The sequence below is a fragment of the Tetrao urogallus genome, assembly GCF_951394365.1.
Source record: "Tetrao urogallus genome assembly, chromosome: 14".
In the NCBI taxonomy this organism is placed as follows: domain Eukaryota; kingdom Metazoa; phylum Chordata; class Aves; order Galliformes; family Phasianidae; genus Tetrao; species Tetrao urogallus.
Genome location: NC_136827.1, coordinates 10093310 through 10117592, shown reverse-complemented (window position 1 = coordinate 10117592; position 24283 = coordinate 10093310). Strand labels below are relative to the sequence as shown.

General features: G+C 41.4%; 1 protein-coding gene across 1 annotated transcript; it reads left to right on the top strand.

Annotated features, from left to right (window-relative positions):
• Positions 1-13782: 13782 nt before the first annotated feature.
• Positions 13783-22947, top strand: UBLCP1 (ubiquitin like domain containing CTD phosphatase 1; the record flags this gene model as incomplete). The annotated part of the gene is made up of 10 exons (XM_079542164.1): positions 13783-13936; positions 14388-14479; positions 14851-14936; positions 15028-15143; positions 16222-16320; positions 17221-17258; positions 19570-19668; positions 20038-20154; positions 21501-21628; positions 22920-22947. 10 exons carry the CDS (start codon positions 13783-13785, stop codon positions 22945-22947), a joined length of 957 nt encoding a protein of 318 aa, XP_079398290.1.
• Positions 22948-24283: the final 1336 nt, after the last annotated feature.

The following is a 24283-nucleotide window of genomic DNA, read 5'->3' as shown; positions in this document are numbered from 1 at the left end:
TAACTGCTGCCAAGTTCTAACAAAACATAACACAGACAACCAACAAAGCTCACTGCACTCAGCCCATTACATCACAGAAAGCTCTCACAATACATTATTTTGATTGGTGTAAATGCAAACCAATAAAAAAAAAAAGTTAAACCTCTAAAACCTTTAGATAAAGGATGATGACAAGTTGCTGGATGCTCAGACATCAGAAAACATAGGTCACACTTAAACACAGCCAAAAAATGGGCTTAATAGGATTGGGAAGCCACTGGTTTGTGCCTCAGCATATTTTCCCCATGATTTCAAACATCCTGCTGTTCCAAATGAGGATGAGAAAATGAACAGTCCTAGGAAGAAATTCAGACTCCACCTCCTAAGTGAGTGCATGCACAGCTGCACTATTTGACTTCAAACAGCATTTTAACATTTCCCACCAGAACTGATTAACGTTTGGAAAACAGCATTTCCACAACAACACGGCACCTGCAAATCCCTCCTTCATCTGGCAGAAATGTTTGGCCAAAAACATTCCTGGCTGGTTTTAAAGACAAATTAGTAAAATCTGATATATATATATATATATATTTTTAAAGCTACCAGAGATTGGTCTCTTAGGAGTCCACTGCCAATACAGATGAGCAGCAAGCTTAAAAAAAAAAAAAAATCTCTCAAAGACAACACACATTTTCTCTTTAATAGAAGTTTATTTCTGAGGCTTTGACATAACACAAGAATTTACCATTTCAACTGAAAGTGTGAGTTATGCCGCTTGAACAAATGCAGTACCTTTTTTATGTACTAACTTATATTTAAACATCACAGGCAGAAAATACTCACTGATGAAATTACGAGAGGATACACAAAATCTGCATCCATTCATCCAAGCAGGTCCAAAGTTCCATTAATCAAGTAGAGCATCTCACAGTAACACAATGTTTCTCAATACTTACAGAAACACGCTGGAATATTTGTTATTAGAAGCACTGTTCTCATTTCCCCACCAAAATAGCCAATAATTCCACTAACAGCCACCAAAAACCAGCATAGAAAGATTCAGTAGCTCCATCTGGAATCAGAACTTCAGTGCAATGCTCAGTGTAACATCTGAGAACCAGCCAGGCACTCATCCTCCTACAGGATTAAGATTTAAGACAGCTGGAAAGTCTGACCAGAAACCAAAAGAAGTAACAACTTCAACTTGCTTTCTTCACACCTGCAACATTCCAGTTATTTTGGATACACTCACTAACCACCAGACTTTGATCTGTACTCCAGCTTCCACTTCAAATCACTGAAGCTAAAGACGTCACCAAGCTTTGAGTTTCCTGAAGGGTAAACATGGCCAGAAAGATCTTGAAGAGGGGAAGAGTCTTGACTTGGAACTACAGAAGGTGCAATGTCACAGGAGAAAGCCCTAAAATTAGACCCATGAGCCATATTGTTCTCACTCATTTCTTAGAACCCTTCCTTCCAAGGGCCTGTCCTGTTCCTGAGGAAAATAAACTGAAAGGAATTTGAAGTACAGAAGAATCTGGTACTTCAGAGAGTTCTATCTTTATATCGTCTATCTGGGAGAGAGAAAACAAAGGGAAGGAAAGGGAAGGAACAGTCTGAAAAGGTTTATCAGATAATACACTCAGCAAAGAACTTCCCGGTGTGTCTGTGGAAAAAAACATACACAAAAACCCCCAGAACTCTGGAGAGTAGGTGAGTCAGTGATCCATCAGAACAGCTCCTTCCCATGCAGCCGGCAGCAAGGAAAGCAAAAGACGCCTTGCTGCTGTACAGCTTAAATGAGGCCAACTTCTGTGTTGGCTAACAAGGACAGCACTCAACCATTTCTGCTGAGAAGGCCAGAAACAATGAGCATACCGAGCGTAGCAGTAAAGCAGCGAAACACTCCAGTCTGCACTGCAAGGCTGTCATTAGGATCTGGTAAGCAGCTCCAGTAATACACAGTTTCTGTAGCTCAGCTGGTTAGTAATTCCAAGTAATAACCACTTGGTATTTAGCATTCAATTTAAAGGTCTATAGAGAATACAGTTCGCAAACAGAATACTCGATATGTAAGAAGGTGACAAGAATAAATGATTTTTTTCCCCATCTAGTTTAACAGCACGGATTGCTACAGAGCTGACTATACAGAACTACAGAGTTCTTATCTCCAATTAGAAAACAAACGAATTGTTGAATTCCTACTCACCCCAGACACTATCATTTATAAACAGAGACAACCAAAGTTGATCACTTCAAGCAAACACATAATATATTTCAGGTAAAACAACTGATACTGTAAATCAGTACCTCAACCCCTCATCTTTTCATGGGGACAGAAGTGAACATGCATTCACATTAAAGGCAAAACCAACCAGAGACAGTTAACTTTATAGGAGAAAGAAATCTACATTTCCAACTGCCAGTAGTTTTAGCAAGTTTTATGAGGGAGAAGAAAATCAATTCAGGAATGAGAATATATCTCAGCACTGGGAAGTTAAAAGTTACTTTAAAGATTTATTTCTGGAGTACTTTCATACACTATAAGCAGCTCCAGTCAATTATAGAGCAAGTGTATTATTTATAGGCAGCCTGTAAAACATCCAGTGCTTTCAAGTCTTCATAATGAGCAGGTAGGACCAGAGAGCTGAACTCGGGGACTGACACATGTTAACAAGGGTTAATAAACCCAGAAGGTACTCAGGAAAACCTTTCTGAGGATTCCTATAGGATCAGCTCCCTGCCTGAATATTAACAGTTCAAATGCAGGCACACCAACAGGGCTGCTCATTTTTCAGAGCACAGAACGTCGTTTGCCCAGTCGAGTTCAGAATCTGAAACACAGCTATCTAATTCATTACATTAAAACCATAACCAATTATATCTTTAAGAAATTCAGGGGAAAAGAAAGTTATACAGATTGAACAGAAATCAAGCTGCTCTCAGGTCCTTTCTGACTCTACAGTTCCTTGCCTTCTGAGCTGTGGTTCATTAACCAGTTATTCAGCAGATTTTTTGCCGTCACTGCCATATTTGCAAGTCTACACCTACAGGCCTGCCTAACCACATTTGTATCAGCATATTCTGAGGAAATCTGGGCTGCAGTCCCAAAGCGCCTCTGCAGAGGACAGAGCACCCAGGGACCTGCACACCGAGCACTGGGACGATGCAGTCTGTGACAGCCAACCCTGGGTTGGAGCAGAGGAGAGCAGCCACACAGGCAGAGCTCACAGATCCCACAAACTGCAGCCCGAACGTGGTACCAGGACGCTGTTATGCAGCAGGATGAAACGCATGCCATCCCCCACGGCTGTTCACCTAGCTTTGAGCCACTTCAGATACAGACGTAGACTATGTTTAGAGCTGGCAGTGCTAACCAGTTGTGCAACTAGTCACCCAACTCGTTACAAGTGAAAATAGAAAATACTTTCAAGATTTTCCCGTGTTAATATCATAAAACTTTTGTTGTTGCAACTCTGAATCCTGTGAATAAGAAGCATCAGTCCCAAGCTTGTCAAGCAGGCAGCTCTGCTCCCGGTGTTAACAGAGGTGTGACACAAGAATGGTGAAAGGAAAGTCCCCCTTAAAGCTCAAGTTCTCTTTTAAACACAAAGAATGCAATCAACAAAATTTTCCAGGAAAACTCCATGAGGTGAAGCACCCACTTCTGAATGCTCCTTTCAAGTGCGCAGCTAATTAAGCAATCGCTGAAATGAAAGGAAATGCTTTAAAATAAACACAGAGAAACCAACACACGGATGCTTGAAGCACATTGGAAGTGCCAGACATGAATGCACACTTAAAAAGCAAAACTGCTGTGAACTGTGACTTTGTAAACACCTTAAACATCCCCTAATGTGTTTGGAAATGAAAACTGGTTCAGAAGGAGAACAAGTCACCAAACTATAAAAAAAAAAAAAAAGACTTCCAGTGAACTGAAACGGAAGGTCTCTGCATGTTTGCATGAAGAGAAGAAAACCAACCCGAGAATAGCAAATAGCTTAGAGAAAAGGAGCACAACGTGAAACGCTAAGCAGGCTTAGAGCTTTCTAAGGCACACCCATCCTTTATGTCTTCTGGGCATGAGTCTCTCTGCATCTGCACTGTGGATTCCACAGCAGGACCCAAGCGAGGCACTCCTTTCCTTCCATCTCTCCCAAGGAAGGAATTCCCCAGCCCATCTCCAGACACACACTGTTCAGCCCATATCCCCTGCAGGATCAGACTGCTCTAACGTCAGGGCTTCCTCCCAGAACTGCTGCATTTTAGACAAACAGTAGTTTCACATTACTGAGATTTCTGATGATCTTTCCCTATAACGCTGGTAAGAGAGAACTGTTTCCTAATGGTAATGAATTCAGGGATTAATAAAGTGAACTTTCTTTGTGACATTAGGAGTAAGAAACTGGAGCTGACTGCCACAACTGGTAAAACTAATGAGAAAATTATCTAGAAACACAGACAGTTTCCCATGCACAGCTAGTTGGTTGTTTAAGATAATCAGCACAAATAAACCAAATTTGCAAGTAAACTGAAGTTACAGGCAGCAACAGCTTAACAGCTCACATTCTTTTTCTATACTTAATCTCAAAGAGTAATTAAAAATAACTTCCCTGTGACCCTCTCAAGTATTTTGAGAGTGCACTGCACACAGAACCCAAGGCACACAGCAGTGGGTACCCCTGCAGCCCGAGCACACAAAAAGTTAACAGCAACTCTCGTATTGAAAATCGCAGTAGACAAAGACAGCAACACCTACAAACCAAAAGAACAGCATTTGGAATGAGATCACCAATGGGTAACGCGTGTGAGTCAGGCACCTTACCGAAATCCCCCATCTCCCTGGAAAACAAAAGGCTTTTTTTTTTTTGCCTGCCGTGTCTCCCACCTAGCGCTCTCCCTTGGTTACCGATACTTGCACGTCACGAACAAAAAACACCTTTCTCCCTTTTTCCGCCCTCCCCGGTGCAGCACTGCCCGCTCCCATCACAAACCCCGCTCCGGGAGCCCGAGGAAAAGTCCGACGCGGTACAAAGGAGCGCAGCCCCGCGGGGTTCGCCCCTTACATAAGCACGACCGGGGTCGGAGCGAGGTGTACCCGGGCCCGCGCCCGCCGGAGGGGCCGGTGCTGGGCGGGGGCGGCCGCGAACATCCTCGCAGCCGCAGCCGTTCCGGGCCGTTCGGGTCCCACACGGGCCGCACGCAGAGCACCGCGGCCCTGAGGAAGGCTGGGGCCGTGCGCGTGTGAGGAAATCACCTGGAGCGGCGGACTGGTGATGGTGGTGGTCGCCGCCTCCTCTCCCTCCTCTCGGTGCCGGCGCCGTTCCCCGAGCCCGCGGCGGAGCTCTGCGTCTCACAGCGACGGCGGCGGTCGGGCGCCCGGCGGCGGCAGAGCGGCTCCTCCAGGCACCATGGCGGCGCCGCGCCGCCTCAGGGCGCCGACGGCCCGCGGCCCCACGTACGGCCGGCCATGGCCCCGCTGCCTGCGCGCGCGCCGCCCCGCACCGCGCATGCGCCCGGCGCGCAGCTCCGCCCCGGCACCCGGCGGGGTCGACCCGTGGCGCTGCGTGAGCGTCTGGTTCCGTCACTTCGGTCCGTGAAAAGGGGTTCTAGGGAGGATGTCGGTGATTTTAGCAATTGAAAATACTAAAATTGACTCAATTTTTTTTTGTGATCACCTTTGCTGTGATTCAATTCGAAAATACGGGACTTTGCGCTGTCCCTTTTCAGCTTGTAGAGGCGGCTTCCTGGCTGCACCCGTAACTCGTCCTTGAACGTAGAATCCTTAGTTGGAAGGGACCTCTGAGGACCATCTTCCCTGCAGTGCACAGGGACGCCATAGCTCCATCGGGCTGCCCAGGGCCTTAAACAGCCTCACCTTGAAAGTCTCCAGGGACGGGGCACCAACCACATCACTGGGCAACCTGTGCCAGTGCCTCATCACCCTCACTGTAGAAGATCTTCTCCTTATATCTAACCTAGATCTACCCTCTTTAAGCTTAAAGCCATTTCCTCATGATCTATCACATCAGATCCTGCTAAAGAAGTCTGTCCCCTTCTTTCCTGTAGCTCCCCTTCTTCTACTGAAAGGCCTCTATCTCGCCACCTCAGAGCCTTCTCTTATCCAGGCTGAAGTGCCCCAGCTCACCTAAGAGGACAAGCTGAGAAGTGTTCCATTCTGTGTTTCATTTTTGTGGCCTTTCTCTGGATGCGCTCCAACGTCTCCTGTTCACATAAAGATTGCACGGCCAGGCCCCAGCACGCTCTCCAAAGTGGTGAGGAAGGGCTGTAGCCCAAGAGATGTAATGCTTTTGACCTTCATACCTGACAAAAATTACAAAGCCGCACTGTCTCGGACATGAGAACCTTTGCTGTGGTGAGGAATGAAGGAATAAGTTGAACTGGAAAATCCTGTCATTCGCAGGGGCTGGGCGAGCCAACTCAGTAATTGCTTTTTTCCTTCCACCTCTAATGAGAACTCGAGCATTCATCAACATGTATAAAAGTGCTCAGCCTCAACACAACGTATGCTACTCCATGACACTAATACACAGATACTAACATAAGGGTGTCTGTCCACACCATGCTTTGCAAAATGACCCCTCTCTGCATACACAGGGGTTTTCAAAACACCAGAAGAAAACTGTAGTTCGAAGTAATACGGCAGGGCTCGGCGCTGCTATGTGCTCTGGTGGCTCTATCTGGTGTTAACATTGCACCTGACTTCTCTCCGATTTGTCAGCCCACACATCAGCAGAAAGGAGACCAAACAGCACAACTGACCAAGGTTTCCTAAACAGAAGCCCCTCCTCAGGCAGCACAGGAAGCTCAGCTTATCGATACAAGTTTCCATGAGCTTCAGATTTTAATGATGTTTTAAAAATAAGTTTTGTTGGGCTTTTTTTTTAAGCTTTTAGTTTAAAGCTATCAGAGGACAAGGGAAAACAGTGGCTTCATCAGACTCCAGCCATCCCATTATTCTGCCTGGCTCAGCCTACTCACTACTTTGCTGCTATTATTCACTAACACTTGTTGGTACCACCACACATCTTATCACAAGGAGTACAAACCACCAGCTGTCATATAAGGCATAAGAACCTGAGTGGAGCACTTGTATTCTCCTGTTGTGCATGGAAAAAAGAGAGTCACTTCTGTTCTCTATGGTTTCATTTCAATGCTGACTGAAGTCGGGGCAATGGTGCAGGATCTGTAAAATTCTACTGCCTGTTTCTGTGCTGCTTCTGAAAAGAAAAAAAAAAAAGGAAAAAATAACACCCAGCAGGTAGCAGAGGGAGAAAAAACCTTCACTGTATAAAGCAACAGGTTTTTCTAGAAAGAGTGGAAGTCTATCATTATTTTAGAATTATATGTATCATGAAAGTATGGTAGTAAATCACTGAAATACTTCAGTTTGCAAGAAGACATTGGAATCAAATGTCTTTTCCTTTCATTTCAACATCCCTCATCATTAATTCTGAATATGCATTGCTTCACAAAAACACAGATTTTCTAATGGGCAGAGCAGGCAGCCTTACTGCTGTCTTGTCAGGCACATCTTCAAAAAAGTACCACAACCTTCTGCTTTAAAAGTCCCTGGAATTTTAAAGCCTTTTCTACATTTGACACTGAGTGATAACGAGTTCTGAATTGTATGATTGTTTGTCTCTCATTATGAGCAGAGGCATTTGAATTACAGACTTGTAGGAACCGCAGCTGAGGACTAAAGAGGACCACTTTGGTGACATCTCATTAAAGCTTTCAAAAGACATTCTCAGAGTTCAGATAATGTGGAAATTTGATTTGTCCGTGTGGATGGACAACAGCCAGCACCTCAAAATGCTTACAAAGAAAACCCCTCAGAAGAATTCTCTAAAGCAGCAAAATGCGCTGACAAGGCAGGACACTGCACGCCTATGGGAGACAATAAAATGGGCAGTTTTATTTGAAGCCTCTCTCATAGTAAATTGTTTCACAAAATATTCACGCATACATATGTTAAAACAAAGCAGTAGGACACACTGTGAAATGCACTCACACAACAGTTACATGCAAAAAAATTCAGGCTGGCTGTGGAACCTGATTTTGTGCCTTGTGCATCCGCCTCAACACAATGATGGCAGCCAGCCCCCAAAGCTGGTGTTCTCTTCTTGATATCTTAGCCCATTCACTGAATAAAAAAACAAATCAACTGTAATTCTTGCAGAAACTCATACTTAGTCAGAGGAAACAGTAGAATTACAGAGTCCCAGCACAGACATAGCAAATGTATCTGCCTGATTCAGCTGATCTTACTCCTTAGCCCCACATCAGAACTTCTTTTCATTGTCTATAACCCTATTTCCTAAGTCTCTCCCCATTTCTCAGCTTCATATCGAGTTTTATTTTTTCCTGTCGTTCTCACAGCTTTTCACAGCTCGTTCTCGCATTTCAGCTTGTTCCAATATCCCAATTTCATATTTATTTCACTCTCTTCAGGAAACTACTTCTGCAGTATCTCTGATAATTACATCTCGTATGATTACATACATTTATACCACTTTAATAACACTGAGGAGTGCTGAGTCCAAACAAATACACAGCTGCTGTGATTTGCAACTTACCTAAGGGAATGCCATACCAATCTCTGTGTTGAGAAGCTAGAGAGCTGAGAGGTGATGTAAGGAAAGTGATGAATCAGTTTTTGTTCAGTGAAACAAAAGAATCACAGTTCTCTCCCCAGATCCCTTGCTAGTGGGGCATAATCTAGAATACAAAGAATTTAAGTAAATAAAATACAAATAATTGGCAGAATAGCGGAAGAAGAATAACGGTCACATTCAGCACATAGCAGATGGGTACAAACCTCCAGTATTTATAACATCTCACAGTGCCAACACTAAGTAAATAATTTGGAAAAAACTCATGTGAAGAAGCTATATAAATATTAGTCCAACTTTCACCTGACTGATAATGAAGCCAGGACAGACACTCACTGTATTAGTGATAACTGGAAAATGTGTTTCGTTGCAAACCAGAGATGTTTCTATGTCTCCAGCTGAGCTGCCAGCTACTGAAGCACATCACATTATTGAACACTGGAAACTCTCAGTTTTGCCCATAGTCACACAGTGACTCAGAATCAGAGCTCATGTTCACACGTTGCTGTTCCTGGGGCACAGTGATGGCAGTGTCCAGTAAACCATGCTGTCTGTTGGATTACATTTAAGAGCTCGGGAACAGCAGAGGTTTGTGCACAAATCTGCATTAGGCTGGAAACACTTGGACAGCGTACACTTGAAGAGCTGGACATTCTGACATCACTGCTGTTACTGCCTGCTCAGACCAAGTTTTAGAATTTCTTTTCTTTCACCCTAGAGCATCCCAGACATAGGGTACATCAGGATGTCAGGGAGTGGACATTTGCTTTAAGATTTTCACACTGCTTTTTCTTCTTCCTTGCTCTGCTAGAATTTACCACAGTGTAAACCCAAAGAGTACCACCACAAAACAAACTTTTCAGTACAAAGATGCTGCTGTTTGGGCTCTGAGTTGCAATTATATTGTCTTAGTTGAATTTCTTAAGCACTTTGCACTTATTAGTGTTAGGATTGAGCACCACCATGTGTTTTCACAGCTGAGTTAAAGAACATATTTATCTGTGCCACACGAACACCACCAGAAGCAGAGCATTTTCCAGCAGTGCCAAGCACAAAGTAGTCCCAAAGGAGTCATGGATCAGGCTTCAGGATACTAAAACATCATCATCAAACCCGAAATGAAATATCATTTAGAAACACTTAATAGTTTTTTCATATTCCTCAAACAAGGAATAAAACCCAAACCAAGCAGAAAAACCATTAATGCCTCTCCTCAAAGAGAGAATTTTATCAAGGCCAATTAGAAAATTATTAGAATGTATCGAAAAGATTGTAAGTAGAGAGCTGATCACATTACAGTCTCATTTCTGTAGCCTGAATTTTTAACATAGGCCCGCAGGGTGCATAGTTTTATGACAGGGTGTGACTTAATTACTACTTGCAACTTTGGAAGCTTTCCAGCACTACTGTAATGTGCTGCCCCAGTACAGACGACAACTGTCTATCATGAAAAGAAAGCCCTTTGTGACTAACATACATAGACACTAACTGGTTTTACTGGGATTTGCAAGCAGTCAGAAGCTACACCTGACATGAAATCAGTGGAGTAATCTCCCATTTATATTGCTTTTCCAGAAACCAGAGCACTTCTTATGCTAAAATCTGAGTATAGAACAAACCTCAACATCCGTATCCAAGCAGGAAACGCATAAAATTAACTCCCAGTCAGAAGAAAAAAGGACTGTGGCAAACCAGGCTTCTGTGCAGCTTTTGTTTATATGGCACCTTGCTCAGGTTTGCAATGCAATGCTAGGGACAGTTCTTGCACAGCTCCTCTCCTTTCCTCTTCACTTTCTTATCACTGAACCAGAAAGGAGAAAGTAACTTTCTCTACAGAGCAAGAACTAAGATGAAAGGACCAACACTTTCACTTTCCCTCCCCTGCAGATTTAATTCTGACTACAGGTGACAATTGGAACTGTGCCCTGTATCCTTCCCACCTGGTTTTACATAAGACTTTAGTACTGACAGCTTTCTTTCCTTTAAACTATTTCTAAGGAGCAGAACATCTAAATGCAAAAGCTCATCACTGTGCAAACCACAGTTTTCCTTTTACACTCATTACCAATGGCACAAAGTGACTACAGCTGCAGCCAAGTCCTGAGAATCCCAGCACTCCCCAGGATGGGACCATTGATTCAAGAGACGCAAAAACATACTCTGCCTTGAAGGAGCCAGCTTAAAAGCTAAAAAGGATTCCTGGGTAAGAATAAATCTCCTGTGAAGGTTATTAATGGAAGAGAGAAGCTGGTGACAAGAGAGCTGGGGGCTGCGGACCCTGCTAGGCCACTCACTCCGTGCATCCTGTGGATTCTACCTCAGAAAGAAAACAAACAAAAATAAATAAAATAACGAATTCCTGTCAGAACCGGAGAGCAGCAGCTACGAGGAGCAGTAAAACGAAGCTCCCTCCTCGTGTACCGCTGTGACTCTGAGACATCTCGGCGTCTCCCGGCACACACAGACCACCGCGAACTCCGCCTGGTTCTGGTACTCGTACTGGTACCGGTACCGGCCCGCCGCACCGTCACAGCTCAGCTCGCACCAACACAGCTCAGCCACCGCGCGCCCCCGAGCGGGAACCAGCGCACATCAGCCACCCTTCCGCTTCCGGTGGGCTTCACTTCCGCTTCCGATGCGACGGATCGCGGGTCGGTGCCGGTTCCGTTGCCAGGGTGAGGGGCCGCATCGCGCTGCCGGGTGGGGGCCGGGCTTGCGGGCAACGCCGCTGCGGCCGCAGTCGCCGTGGGGGGCTGGACCCGAAGTCCATTCCGGTGCCGGTGGTGCGGGGGCCGCGGGAGGCGCTTCGGGGTGAGCGCGTCTCTTTGCCCTGGAACGGCCGCGGCACAGCAGGGCCTGCAGCGGCGCGGGACCTCCGCTCTCCCCGTGTTACTGACGGGACAGCTCGGACGGGACCGGCATCCAGCCGGGTGCCCGCGGCCGTCCCTGAGCGCTCCGTCCCCGCTCCGTGCTGCGTGCTCCATGCTCTCCCCTCCCGCGGGTTGGGTTTGTCGTGCCCGCGGTTTACGTTGCCGAGTGAAATACCCAGGAACGCAGAGGTGTGCTTCTCTCTCCCGAATCTCCCAAGAGGAGCGCTTCTTCTGCCCCAGTGCCCTTATAACTGTAGGCCCTTGGTGGCCCGCGGGGCTCTGACAGTGTCATCCAACTGATGATGTAAGCAACTAGAAAAAACTTTGTTTCAGTACTTTTCAGATTCCCCTTCTATACGGTCTGGTCCATAGAAACTTTGAAAATCCCTGTGACTTTCTCTATGGTCCTCACTTGTTCACTGTGTCACAGAATGGCTTGGGCTGGAAGGGACCTGAATGATCTTTTAGTTCCAGCACCCTGCCTTTAATCTCTTGTCCTGTAAACATTGATTCTGGTGTCCACGCTCAGTTCCATCAGTGTTTTGCACTGATGAAGGTTTTTCTGCTTGGTGTTTCCGATAACCGTCATCCAGACAGAGCTGTACTTCTGCAAGGACTGGCAGCTGATGAGTGCTCTGCTTCAAGGAGATCCTTTCAGTTTGACAGAGGCGTGAGAAGTTTCCTTACTGCTTTTACTCTGAGTATTTGCTTGCAGAATGACTTCAGGCGTGTGGTAAGGATGAGAAAACAGGCCACAAACTCTTCTTTCTAAGCCTAGAAAACTTGCTCTGACATTTATGGACAGATGATTTGTGATAATGAGCTAACACTGTTTGCTGATATGCAGCCTTAACCTCAGTTGATTCTCTTAGTATCTCTAAGACCCTCTTTCACAGAATAATACTAAATCATAGGATAATACTATTCACTATTCAGTGTGGAGATATTTGAAAAAATAATAAAAAAAAAGTTTTAAAATTTATTCAGGTTGCTTTCAGGGATCTTAGAGGAAATAGTGAGGAAGAATGGCTTTTATTGTCCTCAGCAGGCAGGTTGCATCTGGTCCTCCATTTCTTATCTGATTTGAGCTTGGTGGGTATGTCTGAATAATTACTTGATTGTTCTTAACAGAGGATATTGTGTAGGCGGGAATTATTTTGGAATTTTTTTGGAGAGCAGGTAACTGCTGAGAACGATGCTTGAGAAGATGAGGAGTCAGACTTTTTTCAGAATTCTGACTTTCTTCAGAATTGCCAGACCTGGATTTCTTGGTACAGTGCATTTCTCGAAGGTGGACGCCCTCAGGTTTGGTTCTGTTTTGTTTCCATGGCTCTTCTCTCTTCACTTTTTGGTCGGCAATCTTTTAAGGACATTCTCACCATTAGTTGTGCAGAGGCCTTCTTTGGATCTCTGACAATTTGAAATGGCCTTTTTGTACCCATTCCTTGATTCTCTGCTTTCAAACTTTGACAGAAAAAAAACGTATTTTTCCTTCCCCAGAAAGCTAAAAGTCTTGCTTCTGTCTTCAGTGTGGGAATAAAGTGTTGGATATAATTCACATAAATTATTTGGTGTAAATTAAAGGTAGTTGTAATTATGATTATTTTGTCAGCACTGCAATGAAAGTGCAGCTCTTACAGTGTAATTGTACTGTGTAGGTGTGTATTTTGGCTTTGTTTTCAAACTCCTGCTTTGATATTGCTACAGTGAGACGTGACCTGAGGTGTATTACTGCAGCTATTGCACAGATCTTAATGAAAGTCAGTAGAGAAAGTGATCCACCTGAACTGTTGCTTCAGAACTGTTTTGTTGGTTTTATTTTAGGTATTTCTTACTTGCTGTTTAGTAGCCACGTAAGTAATGAGTGGTTCGGTTGTGAAGTTATTGCAGAGGACATTTCCGAGGTTTGAAATGACTTTTCTGATGCTGCAGGACTCTGCTTGGGTGCTGGCCGTGCTGCATGCAAGCTGTACCTGCACAGAACACAGGGCAAGGTGTTACAGCAGACAGTGAATGTGACACTGCTAAATGCATCAAAGTGCAACTGACAGCCGCAGCTGTAGTGCTGTTCTTTCTCCCTTAGGTTCAGCATTTTATCAACGTTTATCATCTGTGCATGCAAAACAAACGGCTCCCTGATGTACAATACCACAGAAATGTAACAAACATTGAGACCACAAGGTTTGTCTTCTGAAAAAAAGAAACCACTACGCCGAGTTCTTGCTTACGTGATCATTGCATTTTCCTCCTCCAGCAGATTTTTCAGGAAATAACACTGAACATATGCTCCAAGGATGTCCCTCTCTCTTATAATAAAATGGGGTGGACAGGAGTATACAATCACCTCGCTATCAGAAGAGGACACAGTGTTGGATCTGAAGCAATCTCTTAAAGGCCTTACTGGAGTGTTACCAGAGCGCCAAAAATTACTTGGACTTAAAATGAAGGGTAACTATTTGTGTTTATTATTAGTTTTGGGTGGGCATGGGATATTTAAAGAAGAGCCTCCTCTTGGCTTAGTCAGGATGTATATTAATGTAATGTGTATTAACTGAGCATCCACCACCCAGATCTAGCTTTTGAATGAGCACACACACAGGAGTTCGATACAGCACTGTGTGCTTTGTTACTGATGTATCTGAATGGCCATTCTTAGTGGCTGATGTGCAGCAGATGTACCTTAAACATTTTTAATTGTCGTTAGCCAGGCAAGCAGCGTGCCTGTGATGGAGGATGACAGTGCAGCCTGGGGTATTCTTGTGTTTTATGGGTAGCTCACTTCAATTAAGCATGAAATGTACTGACCGTTTTCTAAAATCTCTCTACTCAGTTTGAAAAGAAAAAGCAACAAACAAAAAAGAACAACAAAAAAGCAAACAGAACTCTTATTGCATTATAGGGAAACCCGCGGATGATGATGTTAAGCTTGGAGCTCTCAAGTTAAAACCAAATACTAAAATCATGATGATGGGCACTCGTGAAGAGAGTTTGGTAAATATTTTACTTGCTTATTAGCTTTATAAGAGGAAAAGAAAAAAAAGATTGTATGTCTCCTCATTATGATTTTAAATCATTGAAAAATAAATACTTCAGTAGATTTCTGGTATTTATGTAAACTTTTCTGTAGAACTTGGATAGCATTAAAATCCTGCATTGTTTTAGGTTCAAAGTACAAACCTACTACTGTGATATTCTCACTGACTTCTGAAATCTTAATCATCAGTATATTTGAGCATTTTTTCTACCAGTGAAGTAAAATCACTTTTGTTAATTTCCTTTGCCTGTAGCGTACGCTCACAGGGTCTGGATACGCACAGTTCTCTTTTAGTGATCCCAGCTGTCTTTTATTATTATTCTGCTAGGAAGACGTCCTTGGGCCTCCTCCTGATAACGACGATGTCATCAATGACTTTGATATTGAAGAGGAAGTTGTGGAAGTAGAAAACAGGTTAGGAATTCTAGCTATTAAAAACCAGTCCTGTTATGGAACGTGCAGTTTGCATTTGAATTAACTGTAACTTTTTGCACTCTTGTATTAGGGAAGAAAATCTACTAAAAATTTCTCGCAGAGTTAAAGAATACAAAGTGGAAATTCTGAATCCTCCCAGGGAAGGAAAAAAGCTGCTGGTGCTAGATGTTGATTATACACTATTTGGTGAGACTTCATGCAACTTGTGGGGTTGGTTTAAGAGTGCAATTTATTTGCCAGTTCATGTTTCTTCATGTTTGATTTACAACTATACTTCAGTAATGTTGGCTTGTGTTGCACTACGTAACTTCTGTTTTGTAACATTTTGAGGTCTTCTGCTCATGTTTTAAGAAGCATTGGCATTTGTAAATGTTGCCTATTGTTGATTTTTGTACAGCAGCTATTCATTTTCTCCAAGATGCTGCAAAAAGTAGTTTAGGATTTTATCCAACAAGCTCTTCTCTTGACCAGTGTGTAGCTTGCAGATGATGATGGCAGGACAAGGTAGTGCTGTAAAATAATGATCTCTGTAGCCAATTGATTTCTCTTTAGGGGATGACAGACCAGCTTCAGATTGACTTTCCAGATCAGTAAACACGTACAGAACTATGTTTTACCTGAAAATTCTGTCAGACTGGTTTTCTGAGAAGCCAGAATTTTCCTTGTGATTTCATTTTCTGGGATGTCGGTGTGCCATGGTGTCATGGCAGTTTGACTATAAACACTACATATCAGCTTGCCTTTTTTCCTTTTCTGTAATTTCCTTTTGCATAGCATTTCTTTACAATCTGAGATGAAAATTCAGCCTATGACAATTTACACTTTTGTTTACCTGTCTCCTTCTAGCTGAATTTAACAGCAATTTTCTAGTTAGAGCAGGCAGTATTTGCATGTTTGAAATAAGCTTGGTATATACGTTCACAAGATTAACTGGACTAAGTTTGCAAGAATCTCTGAACAATATCTGGGCTGTCAGAAGTTTGTTAAGATGAAGAGATGAATTAATTGGCCTGACTCTTTAGACTCTTAAAGATATTCAGACCCACAGCTAAACCCACAAATTCCAGTAAAGATCAAGAGAGAAATATCCCTTCTTTTTTGCACCTTTAAAGTAGGAACGATGCCTTACTGTAAGTTCTTTCCTAATTTCAAAGTTCTTCAGTGCTTCTCATATGAAACATTTCAAGTTCCTGGGTGGATAGGACAGTCCTACTTAACATCCTACACTCTATAATGAATTTCTGCTTTCTCGTGTACTTTTTAGACCACAGATCTTGTGCTGAAACTGGGGTAGAACTGATGAGGCCATACCTTCACGAGTTCCTGACATCTGCATATGAGGATTATGATATTGTAATTTGGTGTAAGTTTCTGTACTCGGTGCTAAGACTTCATTACAAACTATCATTTGGAGCAGAGACTCCAGTTGGGAGGTTTTTATATCACTTTTTAGTGTGAATCACAAGATGTAAAGCAGTACACGAATGTTCAGCTGTACTGTATTCACCAGGAATATTGCTGTTATGAACGGATCTAATAACAGTATAAAGCTTAATGTCCATTTAGTGAATGTCACTTTGTACAAACAAACAAATGCTTGAAATAACACAGTTGTAAAATCAACATTCAGATACTGCTGGGTAGCTTAGCTCTACAAATAATTTCAGTCTAGACAATAAGCCATAGCAATAAAAAACTGGAAATGGACCAAACTCACATGTCTGTAGGGGTGGCTGTTGCTGTGCTTTAGCACAACTTCACTTCCTGTCTGACAGCTGGAGCCAACATAAGATTGAAACTTGTTTTACAAAACAGCTTTCATAATCTGAAACAATGCTTCCACGTATTCTTTGGTCGGTGGGCAATGTTGACACTTTGTCCTTTTTCAACCTTATGAATTCTTACAGTGCTCCCAGGAGAAAATCCTATACAGACACTGTGGTTCCTCAAACCAGATGTAGGCTGTTCTATGGCTCTCAAGAATGTAATTAACTAACAACTGATCTAGAAAATGTTTTTAAATACATGCAGTGCTTAATCTAGGTTTCATTTGAAAGTTAATTTTTTCCAAATTAAAATAAACTTCCATAAAGGCAGGCTGTCAGGAAAGCAGTGAACCCTGAAAGCTGTGACAAGGATGGGTCTTTCTGAAATGAAAGTCTGTAAAACAAATGGATACGTAAACAGTATTTTGCTTCTTTTTTTTTCTTTTTTAAATCAACCAATGGCATACTGCTAAATAATTCTTTGGCTTTTGTTTCAGCTGCTACTAACATGAAGTGGATTGAAGCTAAAATGAAAGTAAGTTGTTCTGAAAAGGTGCAGTTTGTTTCTAATCTAGCTTACTGTGCATCGAGTTGGGTTTATGTTCAGCATTACAGAGAGATTTAACGACTGAGGAGACAATCAAAATCCAAGTGTTCTAAATCTTTGTAGTCACTCTAAAATACCTTTGACACAAAACTAGATAAAAATCTAATTTTAGAACTCCACACAAACTATCAAAGCAGTGGGTACTAAATTTAGCAGAACTAAGCACAAAGCAGTACTTGCTGAATCTTAGTCACATAACCTTCACTGTTGTTTCATCTTAGCTCTAATTATAGAGTTCTAATCTTAAGTATAACACAATTCTTTAAGAGAATGGACAGATGTGGCATGCTGGAATAGGTTATCAAGAGAAAACTCTCTTCATATTCATCCTGTACATCTTGCAGCTGTGTGATTTTGTTTCTTCCTCTGCTTTATTGAAACATCTGTAAAAACTCTTCTTTCAATCCTGGTTTCTTCCGTACCTAAATTGGGCAACCAGCCAGTTTTGCACAGCTGACCTAATGGTAAACATATTGACAGCCACTCTTGGCTGTAAACCTGATGAGCCTATTAAGGTGTGCTGCTGTACGTTTGGGTGGTCGGTTGTTTTTTGTTTATAAATCAAAGCTTGTTTCACAAAAAAAATCTCCAATTTTCAACTTTATCTCACTTTTTTTTTTTTTATAGACTTTTTTCAGGCTGTAACATAGCAAAGAATTTCTATTTCTATTTCAAAACAGTGATTTGCAGTGATTTTCTAAAGCAAAAATCCTTCAGAACGATCTCAGAAATGAAACCTTTAATCACAACTCTGAACTGGGATTAGAACAATTAAAATTGGTATTAAGACTTGCAAACACTGTACTTCTATACCAGTATTCCATCTCTGTTTATGTTTTATCTATGAATCAACTTTATTTTCTCAATAAAGGTACTGTAACTACAGTTCTGTAATACAAAACTGACTTTAAGCTAGGCTAGGTTTGTGGCTCAGATACTCTTGAAAGAGCTTGCAGTTGTTACCATGCAGTTAATTCTCTGAATCAAAACCATTGTAACACAGAGGTAAGAGCAAGTGTGCTGAAATAGGAAGTTAATCATTAACTGCGCCACGTTCCGTGTCTGTAATACAGGTGAGATACATCACATCTTGCATGTGGGGTTCACCTTTTAAGGAAAAAACCTTTGTTTTGCTGTAGAATCCATTGTAACAGCAGGATTAAATCTAGCAGGAGACCATTGTTCTAAACTGGGCTGTTTACCCTGCACTGGTCACCTCTCCAGCCCTTTCATGTTATCAATTCACAACCTCCCCATGCCTACTGCTTCATCTCAGTTGAGATTCCTAATGCTAGACCACAACTGTTGCTTCTCCTTAAACTGGCTGCACTTCTACAAGTATCACTTTTTGTCTGGGAGCAATGATCCCAGCAATACTTGACACTGAAGTGTTTATTTTAAACTACAAAGCAGAAACAGTACTAAAAAGAGAAGTGTCAGATAACTATGTTTAGTTTCTTATTCTCCATCTATTTATGCCCAAATTTCAGATGATGTAGAACAGCTATTTTTCAGTATGAGAGGACGTTATCCCTGGTATTTCACACTTCTCATTTGCAAGATTCACTTTTCCACGTAAAAGCAATCAGTGAAGTGTGACTATATATCTGCAAGACAACTGTTCCAGTGGGTATTTTCTCCACATTGTGCAGCTTTGCACATTATTGCTGTCACATATATCAGAAATTAAAGCAGCAATGTCTGTCACATAGTAGGTGTCAGTAGATTTTACTTTTACTTCCCAATTCTGAAAAAGATTTGAAATGGAAATTTTGCCCACTCACCTTGGCTAAGGTTCAGGGTTTCTTTTTAAACCAAAGTATTTTTCCTTTGTTCCAAGAGTGATCAAATCCTTCAGGTCCAAACGGAAATATTTCTTATGAACACTGACCATGTAGGACATGTGCTGAGGAAAGGATAACAGTGAACTGCTATTATGTTGTGGATTGGCTGCGACTGGTGACAGCTTAGTGGAAAAAACCAAAGAGCAGAACATACATGGTTGTTTTCATAGGTATAAACATTGAGACACACAGAACTTTTGAAAGACTGTGCATGAAGGTATGGCCAAAAGCTCTCTGTATTTTGCCTCTTCTGCAAAGTTGTTTTTATGCTGACATCAGATGTTACATTTCTGTAGCAAACACTACAAACATAAATTCCTGTCAGTCTTTCCCTTGGTAGAATAGCATACTCTTGTTATCATCTGAAGCTTTAATGGTTAATCATTGTGATGCAGGAGCTTGGTGTGAGCACTAATGCAAACTACAAGATAACCTTTATGCTGGACAGTGCTGCCATGATAACAGTGCACACTCCTCGAAGAGGACTGATTGATGTAAGTACAGTTTTTTCCTCATTATTTTCTACATGCAGAGTACATGTTATCATACTGCATGGAAATATTTAACAATAAGGTTGTGCTGAAGTTTTCATGCAAGAAAACTAACAATATCTGAAGCACAGTTGGTTTGTTTTCCTATAGAAGTCCTCTACAGTTTAATGCTGTAAGTAGTTCATATGGACAAGACTGCTTTACATCAAATAATGACTATTTGTAGATCTCTTTACATCTCTTATTAAAGCCCAACTACATGATAATTTTTCAGTCCATTTGAGTATGGACTTAAATTCCTATAGACTGATACTTTGATCTACTACATATGATCAGATTTACCAGGGTTCTTTTTACACCTCATTTTTGCAGGTGAAGCCTCTTGGTGTTATCTGGGGAAAATTTTCAGAATATTACAGCAAAAAGAATACAATTATGTTTGATGATATCGGCCGGAACTTCCTCATGAATCCACAGAACGGACTCAAGGTAACGTTAACTGGAAATGTTATATGCTGCTATTTTTTTTATAATTTAAACAGTACTTTCTCATATTTTCTGTTTTATATTAAAGTAAGACTGTTCTTAGCTAGCAAAGATGCATATTTCATTTATTTTGTTTTTTATTTAGATTGCCCTTTGGTTGGACAGGCACTAGCACTTCCCTAATTGCAGTTTTAGTGTTGATTCCCTAAATGAGAACTCCAAAGCACTGAAATTGTTATTCTGCTTACATTTACCTGCAAACTATAATCAATGTGGACTTTGTTGACAGGCAACATTAAAATGTGATGTTGAATCATTAAGAGTGGTTACGTTCAGAGAACAAATCAAATAACAAGCTGCTGCACTTCATGTTAGCATGTCAACACAACAGCAAGCGTTTTGTTCCCCAGTGGTAATTAATACCTGGAGTCCTTTGACTGCAAAACAGCAAATATTTCATTTTATAAAATTGTCAATCAGTTCCTGCTCCAAGACTTCTAACCATCAGTGCTGGCTCTGAATGAGAATACAACTTAAATTCTCTGGTGCAACAATATGCACTAAAAAGATCTCTGCAAGTTTTTTGAATTTGTTTAAAATGGAAATCTAAGATTGTGTTTCTTTGAAAATATCCTTGATTTGAGGAAGGTGGCAATTGTTGATACCTGTCAAGCTGGCACTAATTGCAACTGTACAAAAATTATGAGAATCGAGGATCGTGCTGGGAGAGGATTGGCCAGAGAGCTCCCTCTAGTTCAGATTGCAAGGATGTTTGTCAAAATGTTAATAACAGAGCTGCAGACAAGAACATTGAATCACTAAAACAAGGCACAGGTAGAATGTATTCCAAGCTTAAAGCAGTTGTCAGACAAGCTTTACTTCTGACATCTCTCGTCACAGAAGCTGTGATTGTAGTCAGATGTGTTTTGTTGAGAGAAAAAAAAAAAAGCATCTGGTTTCAAAGATGCCACACAGCTCATAGCACAGCTGGAACCCCCTCATTTCTCCTGCAAAATATCTATGAAATCATGTTAGAAAATGTGACAGTCCATCGCAGATCGATTTATCTTTCTGACTGACTGGGAGGGAAATGCTTGAAGAAATACAAGATTGACAGAACAGATTTCATCCTGGTGAGCATGCAAGACAAAAACCCTGAAATCCAGATTGCATCAATAAAAAGATAAATTGGAGGTGACTGCTAATGGAAAAATTTTTCCTTCTCTTACCTAAAAGAAGTTAAAATTTGACGTAGCACTGACAACATTTTGACTGTGTGGTAAACGTTCTAGAATTGTAAGCATTTGACTCACTTGGAGCAGATGATGATAACCACTTCTTTTTACTAGATAAGGCCTTTTATGAAAGCACATTTAAATCGAGATAAAGACAAGGAGCTTCTAAAGCTCACTCAGTACCTCAAAGAAATCGCAAAATTAGATGACTTTTTGGAGCTGAATCATAAACACTGGGAAAGGTAAGAAAAAAGTCAAAAATCTTTCTTCTTTCTGCTCCTGACCCCACTGCATTTGGCTTACTGTCTTCTGTAGAAAGACCAGAAACAGCTGAGCTGGTGAACTTTGACGTGATTTAAAGCTGCGAATGTCATTTAGTTTGAGCAGGATTTTAAAAAGGCTGCAGTGCTTCGGCTGCCTCTGTCTGTTTCTGACAGAGCAGACTTTCTTTTTCCTACTACTTCAGAGTTCAGGATCATTGAAGCAGTTTTGCTTCTTAAAGGAGAAAAAAAAAAAAAAAAATAGTGAAGGAACCTGGTGCTTGAAAACTTCCTTATTTCCACTCCTACAAAGTTAGGCTGCCAGTTCAGATCGCATGTCCTTTGCTGCAAGGAAGTTACTTCTGAAGGCTTGTGTTGTTAGCGTGGCTCTCAGGCATTATCCAGGTGCGTGGTACTACAGTATTCACCAGCACTGAAATGTGTCACGAATCCAACTTCTCCAAATGCTTAAATTAAGCACTACCATCCTAATTCTTGCTGTAGAATGACCAGCTGAAGTATGTAGGTAACATTATTATGTTTGACTTCATGGATCTTCAATACATGTAAAAAAGAGGTTGGATGATGTGCTATTGGAAATGCACCCATTCAGTGCTTAAAACAGCAGCCTTGCAAACTTAATGTTGTTTTAATTTTTGTTTCTGATTAGAACAGAAAGTCAAATGCTAGATTTTAAAAGCCCTGGAACTCACTGGCTGTTTCACAGGGTCAGTTACATTACTTAGATATTTTAGGGTACCTGCAAAGTCTGCAGTGCATCGTGTTGGATTGTTCCATCTGTGGTGGTAAGCAAGCTATGAGATCAAGCAACAAGCATTCTGAGAGCAACCCAAATTCTTGGAAGGGGCTGGTGGAGAACTGTTCTTTTCAGCTTTTATTTGGGTTCTTTCAAGCCCTGAATGTATTTGAAGGAGTCCCATATCAAATGCATATGCTTCAGAGGTTGTAATAACTACATTTCAGCTGTTACAATTTTCAGCCTCATGGAATTTAATGTATTTTAATTTCCTTCCCCTCTTTTGTTCAAAACCTTATACAGTTTAACTAAAAACATTGAGTCATTCCAAGACAATGTATCATGAAATTGAAAGGACGTGAAGTGAGATTAAGTCATAAGCAGCATTGATCACAGTCTAATTTCTGGTTATTAATAATTAGATTTTTGGTGAAAAAAATCATAGTTTGTGCATAAAAAGATGTACAAATATTTGCGTCTGCTCATTTTGTGTGAAACTATTTTTGCTTCTTTCAGGTATCTTTCAAAGAAACAAGGACAATAACAGTAACAAAATTGTTTAGCACTGAATCAAAGGGAACTTAACTCAGATCATTGGACTTTTCCTTGCTTATACGCTAGAGTATAATAGTGCTGGACACTGGATACAATGCCAGAACGACTGCTATACTTGGTCTTCCAGTTGGGTGGTTGTGGGTTATTTTTAGTTGTTGTTTTGTTTCATGGTGGGGTTTTTTGCTTGTTTTCTCCTAAAGATCACAGCAATAAGCTCAAAGTGGGAGAAACAAGTCCGTTACTTTTCCTAACATTCAGTTCTACAGTGTTACTACAGATATTTTTCTCTCCTTTTCTGCTGAATTACAACCATAACTGTTAAAGACCAAAACCATTCTGAAACTAGAAAAAAAAAAAATTAGACCAAAAAAGTTGGGTAAGGAGCCAATTTTGACAGTGTATGAATTGTATAAGCCCTTTATTCCCTCCATCTTTAGAAACAGTCTCCCTCACCCAGTCCAGTATTTAAATCTATAAATTACAAGTTGTCTAAGTTTGGTATGTATTAGTATGTCAGTGTTTCTCTGTGCAAGACAGTGAGATGGGAAGGCACCACCTCTGTGGCCAGTTTCTCCCAATATGTGAACTTGTACCATAAAGCAGTGTTAACTGGAAAACAGAAGACTGAAAATCGAGGGAGATAATCCCACTGCTATCTGGTAACTGAAAAGCAGTCTGCCTGAAAAATTCTCATACATCAGACAAAGGGTTGAGACCTCAGATGGGAAAGTCACATCCCTAACAAAGCATGAACAAAACCCTTGTTCTCTTCTAGCTCAATCTTGTCAAAGTGCAAACACTGTGTTTAAACACAATATCCAGCCATACTGTTCTTAAAATATCATTTCCTTGCGCTGCTTATGCCTGCACTATAGAAGTGTGATGTGACTGCTGTTTGGCATTACCAACACTTGTGCATCATGCAGTTCATGTATTTGAAAGAAGTCTGACCCTTTCAAATAAAAATGGTATATATTGTTCTTAAGGAACTATAGCAGTTGTGTAAATAATAAATACCTTTTTCATAACTTTGCGTCCTGTGCTCTTATGGATTTGTTTCACATCACAGAGAAGCCATTGATAATCTTCATTTTGAGGTGCTTCTTCAGAATCCAGAGACGCGGATTTCATATCAGTTGTTAAATGAGAGACCAGCGTGTGCCGCTGCAGATTAGAGCACTGGTGTTGAATGGCAAAGTGCATCACTGCATGGGAAAGGAACCTTGACAGCAAATGTCAGCGTGTCAGGACTGCAGACACAAATGAGCTGTTAAGAGGAGCACGTTAGGCTCCGGCTCAGTGACCTGTCAGAAAATATACAGTTT